The sequence below is a fragment of the Stenella coeruleoalba genome, assembly GCF_951394435.1.
Source record: "Stenella coeruleoalba genome assembly, chromosome: 3".
Lineage (NCBI taxonomy): Eukaryota > Metazoa > Chordata > Mammalia > Artiodactyla > Delphinidae > Stenella > Stenella coeruleoalba.
The window spans coordinates 125,999,632-126,010,612 of NC_137148.1; the positions used below are offsets into that span (position 1 = coordinate 125,999,632).

At 56.7% G+C, this 10,981-nt stretch overlaps 1 protein-coding gene across 1 annotated transcript; it reads right to left on the reverse strand.

The window, feature by feature from the left end:
- Positions 1-2,251: 2,251 nt before the first annotated feature.
- On the reverse strand, positions 2,252-9,838 carry ARSI (arylsulfatase family member I). Its single transcript, XM_079918059.1, has 2 exons — positions 9,045-9,838; positions 2,252-4,759 (listed from the first exon to the last, which is right to left on the reverse strand). Exons 1-2 carry the CDS (start codon positions 9,359-9,361, stop codon positions 3,355-3,357), a joined length of 1,722 nt encoding a protein of 573 aa, XP_079774185.1. The 5' UTR covers positions 9,362-9,838; the 3' UTR covers positions 2,252-3,354.
- Between the last annotated feature and the right edge of the window lie 1,143 nt (positions 9,839-10,981).

Here is a 10,981-nt window from a genome sequence, read left to right on the forward strand (position 1 = left end):
AGCAGCTCAGTCCCCTGAGGTGGCCCACATACGTGGCACTCCTTGCAGGGGAGAGGGACACAGGGAGCCAAGGGACAGAGAACCACAGCTACTGGGCCCATGTCTGCACGGCACAATCTTCAGCTCAAGGACCCAAGTTCAAGTCCTGCCATTGGCTGTCAGTGTGTACGGCAGGTCTTTTTCCCAGCGGGGCCTCCATTCCTTCCTGAGAAATGTAAAGACAAGATGTTCCTTCACTGACTCCAAGGACGTGAAAAATAGTTCTTTCCACTTCAGAGCCAAGCCCTGTGCTAAGCACTTTACATACTGCACTATTTATACCTCATAACAAATGTCCGTGAGAGAGGTACAATCGTCTCCCGTTTTGCAGAGATGTGGCGGGACTTAACCAATATAAGGTTTGTTTGACTGCAGCACCCTACCCTGTGTTCCTTGGACTCCACTTGGCCCAGGCCCCTTACAGACAGGGGACTGAGGCCCAGAGAGAGGAAGCTGCCCTCCTGCAGTCGCACAAGTCCGGGGCAGTCAGGATGACAAGCCGGAATGCCTGACTCCCCGAGCAGCGCTCCTTCCCTTCCCCTCCCTGCCCCGCTCTTTCCTGCACTCGGGGCTACTTGCCTAGGTCCCAAGGTACCCAAAGGCACCAACCAAGAAGAGGAAATAGTGCCAAGGCCCAGGGTGGGGCCCAGAGCCCTGCTCCTCCAGCCAGGTTAGGGCTCTCTCCTGGCTCCTAGGGGACTGGTCATCCCTGCCCAGGGCCCCACAGACAGGGCCCAACTCCGACAGGGCCGCCCCTGGCTCTAACCTATCTGGCTGGCAGATCAGCCAAGGGGGAAAGAGGGGGCCTGTCTGGCATATCCAGGCTCCACTCCCCTAAGGGGCCAGAGCTGCCTCTGGCCTGCCCTTCCTTCCATCCCTCCTCACCATAAGCGGTGCAAGCATCTGCCTGGAGATGCCATTCAAGGGCCTGACACAGAGTCCAGACCCAGGTGCCCTGGCTGGGGGGAAGGCAGGAGCCAGAGGGGGTGGGAAGAAGGGGGGCGGGGGCCATGCTGATTGCTGGGCAGAGCAGACGCCACAGCAAGCAGGCTGAGCCTCTCGTCACCACGCCCTGAGCCCTGAGTTGCCCCTCATCCTGGGCAACGAATCCCAGGCCCCGGACAGCTGCCGGTGCCCCAGTTAGGCAGGCTTGGGGACTGCTGGGCTGTGGACGGGGTTACAGACTGAAGCTTGAGTGGGGCTCCTGGGCTGTTAGCTGGGTTCTGGGTTAGGCAGGACTCAGGCAGATGAGCTCTAGGCTGGGTTTAAGGCAAGATCAAGCCTCCTTCTCAGGGCATGGGGAGCAGCCCCCAGCCCCTAGCCCCCAGCCCCAGCTGGACTCTCCATGTTGGGGGCCAGATTGGCCCCAGGGGGTAGGCCTTGGTGCCTAGGGAAGAGCGGAAATTGGCCTTTTATGGTCCTGCACTTGTGGCCCCAAAAGGCAGAGACCCAGGCAGAGAAGCAGGGCTGGAGCTGGAGGCTGGGCCACCTTGGGCAGGGCCAACTCAGCACACACGGGAGAGGCCTCCACTCAACTGGTGTAAGCCTGGAGCGGCAGGGGAGCCCTGAATCCAAGCCACTCTGGAAGGGCCAGCCCACGCAGCTGGGACAAGGACCCGGCAGAGCTGGAATATCCTGGGTCATGCGCAGACCATGGATAACCCATCCCTGGGGTATGCCAGACCTGGGACTTCAGAGTTTCCCTCCAGAGCAGCCAGAAGAACTGAGGGTGGCCGGAACCCGGAGGCCCCAGCTGGTCCTGCCCCTGCCCCATCATGACCCAGGCATCAACATCCTGGAGACAGAGAAGGGTTCCAGTTGGGGGGAGGCCCTAAGAGGTAAAGAGAGCAGGGCCGGGAGGAAGGGCCCCAGGACATGGACGGTCACCTCCACCCCGCAGCCCCAGGCCGGCCCCTCCCTCCTGGGCTCAGCAACCTCTGCAGGAGGGATGCAGCTCTGTAACCAATTCTCGAAGCCCCCTCACTGCACCGCACCCACCCCACCCGTCCCGCTCATCCACATGCTGACGAGTCCTAACAGGCCTCCTTTGCCAGAGACAAAAATAACTATTTTCAAAATTCACAGCAGGGCTTTCGCCTACACACGCTGCACCGACTGGAAGCTGAAGGGAGATATGCAGAACGCAGTGTGCGGATAGAGGCCCGCTACACAGCCAGCGAGCCCCGAGACCCCCATGCCTCTTCTTCCCACCGCCCAGCCCGTGTCCCCCAACACTCACACACCTAGGGGCGCCCAGAACACCTAGGGGGAGGGCTCTCAGCTTGTCCACTGTACACAGGGACAGTGAGGCCCGGAGCGGGCCTGAGATTTGCGGAGGCCCCACAGTGGCTCTGGGACCAAGTCCCATACGTTCTGCCCCTGCCCAAGGCGCCCACCTCCTCTCCCATTCCCTGGACCAACAGTGAGCTCACGCCTGGCCCAGGACGCACGTGCACACACCCACATGAGCTCGCAACCGCACTGCAGCCCTCGCTTCCGTGTTACTGCGCTTTAATCAAGTTCACGGGTTCCTCCACAACCATTACCTCGGCCAGTCCTCTACAGGCCTGTGAGGTAGGCAGAGCCAGGGCTAGCACTCCCATTGCAGGTGGGGAAATCGAGGCCCAGGGGAAAAAGACTGGGCCGAAGGTCAGAGTAGAACCCAGATGTCCTGAGTGTGGGTGCACGGCTCTTTTCATAGCTTGATCCTGCAGGAGCTAATAGCCATGCCCAGTCCTCCCCTTCCCTCCCAGGAAGATGAGCTCACCACCACTGCTCCCACCACGAGTCTGTTCCCAGGACTAGCCCAGGCCACATGAAGATCCAGGAAGGTCACCCCCGGGTCCCTTCAGAGAGCAGCCGCATCACCACGCCTCGGCTGAGGTCCAGGCCTGGAGCTGCCTCCAGGTGGCCCCTCACCCAAGAAGTACCACAGAGGTCCAGGGTTCAAGAGCAAGGCCTTAAGTGCGCTAGGAGGTGACAAAGTTGATGGGAACTCCACCACAGCCCTAGGCACCAGGTCCACACCACAGAGCGACAAAGCTCTTAGAGCTCATTCTCCAGATGAGGAAACTGAGGCCCAGAGAGCTCACGCAGGTCACTCGAGGTCACAGAGCAAGTCAACGGAGAGGTGGGACTGGGACCCAGGGATCCCAGTCTAGTTTCTTCTCTCCCGACTCCTAAACCGAGCTCCCCACCCTTCAACTGAGGGGCTCGACTCCCTCCATTTCCCTGCAGATGAGGACGTGACCTGGGGCCCCTCGCTGGTGAGGACCAGGGCTAGGCTTGCACGGGGAAGGACCTCACCTCCCCCCATCAGATCCGGTGGGACATCAGTCTGGTGTTGAGTTTACGGAAAAAGGATCGCAGCTTGCAAATCTTGCATTTTTTCTTACGGTGCCCTCGGGAAAGGCTTCGAGCCCTACTTTCCTCCTCTTCTTCATCTTCTTCCTCATCACTGGCCCAGGGCCCCCAAGCACCCCCATTAAAGTCAGGATGGGCTCGGGGATTCTCAGCTGGGTAGCGCACGGGGATGGCTGTGCGGTTATAGTCCGCCAAGCGGGCCAGCAGGGCTCGGACCACATCCGGCCGCTGGCCAGCGAGGTCCTCCCGTTCGTAGGGGTCAGCACTGATGTTGAAGAGCCACACAGCCTGGCGGGCGCTGGCCATCCGCTCCAGGTTCCACCAGCTGCCGGGGAAGGCAGCCAGCGTCTGGGGTGGGATCCAGTCGCCGTAGCCCGGGTCTCCCGTCAGCAGCTTCCACTCGCCCACGCGGATGGCGGCCTGCACGGCAGTGTTCCAGATGCCAAAGCCACCCTCCAGGGAGCCATGCCGGGCGTGGTTGTAGAGCGGGTCAATGTTGTGCAGGATCTCCGTGCGTGGCGAGGCCCGGCCCTCGCTGATGGCTGGCCACACATCATAGCCGTCCAGTCCGTCGGCTGCCGAGGCGGTGCCACCCGCCAGACCCACCAGGGTCGGGTACCAGTCAGTGATGTGCACCAGCGCCCGGCTTGTCCATCGCTTTCGCTTGAGCAGGGGGCTGTGGACGAAGCCCAGGCCCCGCACGCCCCCTTCCCAGTAAGTGCCCTTGCGTCCTCGCAGTGGCCAGTTGCTGCCCCCCGAGAAGGTCTGGCCACCATTGTCACTGGAGAAGATGATGACACTGTTGTCGTAGAAACCATAGCGCTTGAGGGCCCAGGTGATATTGCGCACGGCCTCATCCATGCAGGTCACCATGGCCGCATACTTCCGCCGGGCCACGTTGCCCATGGTGCGGTAGCGGTACAGATACTCGCGAGGGGACTGCAGGGGTGTGTGGACCGCCTGGAAGGCCACATAGAGGAAGAGAGGCCGCCGGGGGCTGTGGCTGGCTAGGATGTGGCTGACGCGCTGGGCATAGAGCAGAGTGGAGTACTGGCCGCTGAGCCCCCAGGCCACACTCTCGCCCTCGTGCAGGTCAAAGCCGCACACCCCCGGGCCGTCGCAGTTGTCATAGGTGTAGTAGTCCACGTTGCCTGTGAGAGAGCCCAGAAAGGTGTCAAAGCCCCGGCGGGTGGGCAGGCACTCCTTCCGGTAGAAGCCCAGGTGCCACTTGCCCACCATGTGGGTAGAGTAACCCAGCTCCTGCAGCTTCTGGGGCAGTGTTACCTGGTCCAGGGGCAGGCAGTTGGGCTGCCGAGGGCGGATGATGGAATGCTGCAGTCCTGTGTGGATCTGGTATCTGGTGGGAAGAGGGGAGGACACAGAAGGCACCAGTGAGCCAGAAACCACTGCTCTGGCCACCCAACCCCCAACACTCACCCTGAGGTAGGCTCTGATCCAAGCGCTACCAGTAAGCAAAGTAACAGTAACCAGTAGGTGTTATCAAATGTGCCAAGCACTTCAAATGCATTATCTCATTGAATCCTCAAAATCAGCTGAAGCAGGTCTCATTGTCATCTTACAGAGGAGGAGGAAAAAGCTCAGAATGGTTAAGCCACCCGTGCAGTATCACACAGCTAGGAAGTTGGGGAGTTAAGAGTTGAACCCGGGCTAATCATAACAACAATAACAAAAGCTGACACCAAGCACTTGCTGTATGCTCAGCATTGTGCCAAGCCCTTTATAGGAATTATCTCACTAAATCCTCACCGTAACCTAGGGGGTGTCTATCGTTATTATTATTCCCATCTCCCAAATAAGAAAACTGAGGCTCAGTAAATTAAGTCATTTGTCCAGTGATTCACACAATTAGTAACTGGAGTTGGGATTTGTATCCCCAGCAGTCTGACTCCAGGTTTCAGAGTCCCTACACTCTAAGCCACTAACTTGCCATGGGGCCTAGAGCAAGTCTTACACTCCCAAGAAAACTCCTATTCACTCTTAAACGCCCAGCCCAAATGCTACCCTCACTGTAAAGTTTCTCACTCAAAGAATGAGTCACTTTTGCTTCTGGGTTCCCACAGCATTTAGTACAAATCTTCATTGGTCCAACTTGGCCGTAGGATTCTACTCAGTCATCTGTACATGCTCTTGGGCCCGATGATATTTAATGAGACTGTCCCTTACTCATCCTTGCATTCCTAGCATTCAGGTGATGCATTCAAGGACACTCAATTACGAAATGAATGAATGAAGAATGGCCCTCAAAGGATTTTAGAGCCAGAAGGGACCCAAGTCATTTTCTAGTTTATTCACCTCAACTTAAAAAGAAACTAAGGTCCAGAGGAGGGGAAAGACCTTGCCCAAGGTCACTCAGTGGTCAGGAGCAGAGCCAGGACTTGAACATAAATCCAATCAGAGTCCAAGCACAGACCCTCTTCTGGCAAACTAGGCTGCCACTTCTCTTCCCCCACTGAGGCCTCAGTTTGTCATGTGTAGGAGTGAGTTGGTTGGAATGGGACACCTCTAAAAACCTTCCAGTTCCCAAATTTTATGAGACCAGTTCTCATGTGTCTGCCCACAAGTTTATGTGGCCCCTAGATCCAGGTCACTCACACAGGCTAACACCCTGAGGCAGGAGCAAATGGTTAGCAGGACTCTGCATTCCTCGTTTATTCATTCATATCCCTTTCCTTCTGTGGTCAAGGCACCCATGTGATCTGCTTAGGGTGTCTTGCCTTTACTCAAGTCTTACAAGTCCCAAACTAAATAAGAAGCCTGGAACCTCACACTTGTATTAGAACCCCACACGTTTTTCTCACTCCTGGGCATCAGAGTCAAGCCCAGACCTAAATTCCTGACAACTTTAAGCCAGGCACTGGGATGGGTTTTTCTGTTTTGGTTTCCTTATTTTAAAGCTGTTTTGCTGGACTTCCCTGGTGGCACAGTGGTTAAGAATCCGCCTGCCAACGCAGGGGACATGGGTTTGAGCTCTGGTCCAGGAAGATCCCACATGCCACGGGGCAACGAAGCCCGTGCGCCACAACTACTGAGCCTGTGCTCTAGAGCCCACGAGCCACAGCTACTGAAGCCCCCGCGCCACAACTACCGAAGACCCCGTGCCTAGAACCTGTGCTCCGCAACAAGGGAAGCCACGACAGTGAGAAGCCCGCGCACTGCAACGAAGAGTAGCCCTCGTTCGCCGCAACCAGAGAAAGCCCGCGCGCAGCAACGAAGACCCAACGCAGCCAAAAAATAAAATAATGAAATAAATTAAAAAAAAAAAAGTTGGAGCCTGTTGGCCCCGTTGCTTCACTGCTGGGGTGAGTTGAATTGTGCCCCTCTCCAAAAGTGACTGCAAAAAAAAAAAGCTGTTTTGGTTGTTAGCTATCATTAGCTACTACTGCCATTTATTTATTTATTTATTTATTTATTTATTTATTTATGGCTGTGTTGGGTCTTCTTTGCTGCACATAGGCTTTCTCTAGTTATGGCGAGCGGGGGCTACTCTTTGTTGCGGTGCGCGGGCTTCTCATTGCAGTGGCTTCTCTTGTTGCGGAGCACAGGCCCTAGGTGGGAGGGCCTCAGTAGTTGTGGCACACGGGCTCAGTAGTTGTGGCTCATGGGCTCTAGAGCGCAGGCACAGTAGTTGTGGCGCATGGGCTTAGTTGTGGAGTCTTCCCGGACCACGGCTCGAACCCGTGTCCCCTGCATCGGCAGGCGGATTCTTAACCACTGCGCCACCAGGGAAGACCCACTACTGCCATTTTTAACACTATATGCCGCACACACTATTTCACTTACCTTGCATAAGAAACCTACAGTGAAGACTGCTATTAGCTCCATTCTACAGGTGACAAAACTGAGACTCCCAAAAGTGCAGCAACGGGCCCAAGTTCAGACAGCTGGCAAGCAGTGGAGCTGGGCCTTGAGCTCAGATCTCTGAGACTCATGCTCAAAATCTCTCAGTGACGTGGCCTCTGCAGACCTCAGTCAAGCTAATGAACGATTAGATTTGATACAGGAAGTACCCTAGGCCCCTGAGTCACAGCGAGCCTCTCTTCATAGGGGCTGGGCGCCATGAACATTGGTTCATAAAGTGAGTGGGCCAGCTAAGTCACCACAGCCTGTCTGCAAGTGAGTAATGCAGGAAACGGTCTGTCCAGCTTTACCAAACACAACTGGACGCACTAACAAACACTAATGAGAGTAGTCAGCATCAGTCAGATGGGGCCAGCTGCAGGGGGCGGAGGGCAGACGCTGCCCAGCCACGCTCAGCTAACTTTGCAGATCCGGGGAGGTGGGGAAGTGCTGGGGGGGCTGGAACACTGCCCTGCATGCTGTTCATTCCCCTGCTTAAACCAAAAGTCATCTCTCGGAGAGAAATGCAAACATGTGCACAGCTCTCAGGAATGCAGATTCCTCCTCCCTCTTCTGGAGGCTGGTCAACACTTGGTCTTTACCATCAGCCCCCAACCCTCAGCACTTACACTGGTGTCCCTTCCTCTTTCCTGTTCTCTTTCCCAGTTCCTAGAGCTCAATGCTGAGCAGCAGACGGAAGAAAGAAAAGGCATCCCTTTTGACTCCCAGCTCCAGGGCCCCTCTAAAGCACCTGGCCTCTCAGTCCTCTCTCCTACAGACCCCGAAGTTTGGCCCAGGCATCGGGTTTGGCCCTCCCTGATTCTGTGCCTCAGCGTCTCCCATCCAGGAAACAGGGAGGCTATGGCTCTGGTTTCTGAGATCACACTAGAGGCTTTTGGGTAGAACTTGGGAGAAAGCATGCCCCATCCCAGGATTAGCTTCAGCCGTGCCAAAGGATTTTCTCCTAAGTGGCCAGCGTTTTGCCTTCTACACACACACACACACACACACACACACACGCCTCCTGTTTCCCTGCTCTTTTAATCCTGTAATCCTACCACCTTGCCTGTGGACAAATCCTTATGGAGAAAGCAGCACGTCTCCTTGGGGCCCCCAGCCAACTTGGGAGGATTTTGCAGATGAAAAAACAGAGGCTTTGAGAAATGAAGTGACTAGCCCAAGGCTACACAGGTCACTGCATCCTGTGTGTGTCTTTCTCCTCCACCTATCAACTCCTTGGCTTCCTCCCAATTTGTCATCAAACAATTTGGGGACCCTAATCCCTCCTGTGACATAGAGGCTGCCATTTATTGATAGCCAAGCAGGCTATATGCAACTGGTTTCATCCTCACCACTCCTTTCCAAGATTTAAAACTGTTCACCCCATTTTATGGACAAGAAAACTGAGGCTTGGAGGAGTTAAGTGATTTGCTCAGAGTCTCAGGGTGTGTAAATTGAAGCAGCACTCAAAGCTAAGTGTCAGAGGCTGCCATGTCCCTCTAACAAAGAGATGACCAGATGTCTCCTTTACATGGCGTGGAGTTTGAATGTCCTAGAACATCAGGGGGAGAAGACCCCAAAGATGATCCAACCCATTCAGCGTACAGTAGGGAAACTGAGGCCCATAAAGGGCAAAGGACTTACTAATGATCACAGCCAACTGGGGACAGAACTGGCTGTGAGCCCGAGCTTCCCGGTGGGGGTAATGTCGGTACAAGTGAAACCTACAGTTGGGTTTATTTGGGGCTTGAACCACCAGCATCAGTGGCTTGGGCCATGCCTACCTGCCCGTGAGAAGTTGGCTCCGCGAAGGCGTGCAGATGGGCTGGATATAATAATTCTCCAACTTGACACCCTCGGCTGCCAGCCGGTCCAACGTAGGGGTTTCGATATCTGAGCCATGGTAGCCCACGTCGTGGTAGCCCTGGTCGTCGGTGAGGATGAAGATGATGTGGGGAGGCTGGCGTGGAGCGGCCGAGGGCTGATCGCCGGCCTCCGCGGGCGCGTCAGCCACTAGGCTGGGCTTGGCCCAGTCCCAGGACAGGTAGCCGAAGCTGAGCAGGCTGACCAGAGAGAAGCCGGTGAGGGCGTGCATCGCCATGCCGGCCCGTGCGTCCCGGCGCGCAGGGCTCCCAGGGCCTCACCGCCTCGCGCGCCCAGGGCGCACGGCCCGCACGCCCTCCGGCCAGCCCGCCCGGACACCGCGAGAGCGCTCAGCGTCCCCAGGGGAGGCCCAGCGGCCAGTCCGCGACTGTCTGGACTATGAGGCCGGACCTGCGCGGCCGCAGCGGGGCGCTCTGGGGAGGTCAGGCCCGCGCCGAGATGCCTCCCGCTGCCTGAGCGCCAGCTCTGCGCCGCCCGTGCTCCCTCTCCCCCAGTTCAGCCAGGCCAGCCTGAGACTTGGTGTGGCGGCTTCCAAAAAGTGCTCTCCACCATCCTCTGACTCCCCTCTTCCTTCTAGCCCTCGATTTCTCCCGTCTCCTAATTTCTCTCGCCTCTGCTTTCCCTTTCTCCTCCTCCCGACCCTCCAGCCCCTGGCCCAGCCTCTCGCCCCGCCCGGAGACCGGAGAACTGTCGGCTCCGTAGGGTGGTGGGCAGGACCCCAGCGGGGAAGGGGGAGGAAGCACGGGCTGGGCGGGTCTGTGGGGGACACCGCGGGAGAGAATGCGAAAAAGTTGTAACATCTGCCGGGGCCGAGCCCCAGGTAGAGGGGCGGGGCGTCCAGCGGAGGCCCCGCCCCTGGGCGGGAAGCCCGGGTCGGCTGGGCCCTCTGGCTCCAGCCTCCGCCCTGGCCCAGACTGGGGAAAGGAGGGAGGGGGCTGCGCGGAATTCGATGGAACAGCTCTGGAATGGCCCGGTCGGACATTCCTCGATCATGGAGTCTTAGCTTCTCTGAGTGCCAGTCCTGGAAGGGAGGCGCATGATTTTCTATGCCAAGCCGGTCATTCTACAGCTGGTGAAACTGAGGCCCTGAGATGGCCGGGAACTCGTCTAAATCACGAGCAAGTTGGTGGCTTCTTCCCTCTTGGGGCTAACAGCGGCTGGCTGAGTGGCAGTAGAGACAGCAATGGAGAGTAGGGACGACTTTGTCAAGCACCGACTTTGGCAAGCACCAGAAATAGGTTCTGGCCTTGCCGGGGGCTTACCTCTCTCCCCAACCCCTCCCCCTCCTCGTTCTTCAATTGACAGCTTGAATTTTAGACTGGCAGCCCTAGAATCCCGAGGACAGAAGCTGTTGTATACATCTTGTTCTCCACAGGCTCCAGAAGCTCGATCAGTACGTATTGCAGGGATGAATAGATGAATGGGCCTCAGAGGTCGCCCAGGCCAACACCCACCCAAGGAAATCTTCACAGCAGGGAAAGCAAGGTGGGGGAACTCCTGGGCCAGGCAAGTATCACAAATGAGTAAAGCAGAGGGGCCACCGTGTTGGCCCAGGAAGGCAGGGACTGCACGGAGCAAAAGACCTCAGCCTCGTGTCCAGCTGACTGTTTTCATGAAAGAATGTGGACCCGTGTTTCCAGATCTTCTGATTTTCCCGAGAACACCCAAATACAGATTATTATGAGAAATATTCCAATTGTTAAGAGCTAGTAACTAATTTAAAGTAAATTGAAGCCCTGTATAGGCCAAATCAAACCTATCTGAGGACTATTTTAGGCCATCGGGCGCCTGTTTGCAACTTCCACTCTGCATCATTGTTTTCCAGATTTTTAACGAG

What these genes read in the sequence shown, in the direction of transcription:
- ARSI (XM_079918059.1), bottom strand. Translation starts at nt 9,361, where the DNA reads ATGGCGATGCACGCCCTCACCGGCTTCTCTCTGGTCAGCCTGCTCAGC. An exon ending in AGCCAACTTCTCACGGGCAG is followed by an intron (nt 4,760 to 9,044) that starts GTAGGCATGGCC and finishes TCTTCCCACCAG; the next exon opens with ATACCAGATCCACACAGGAC.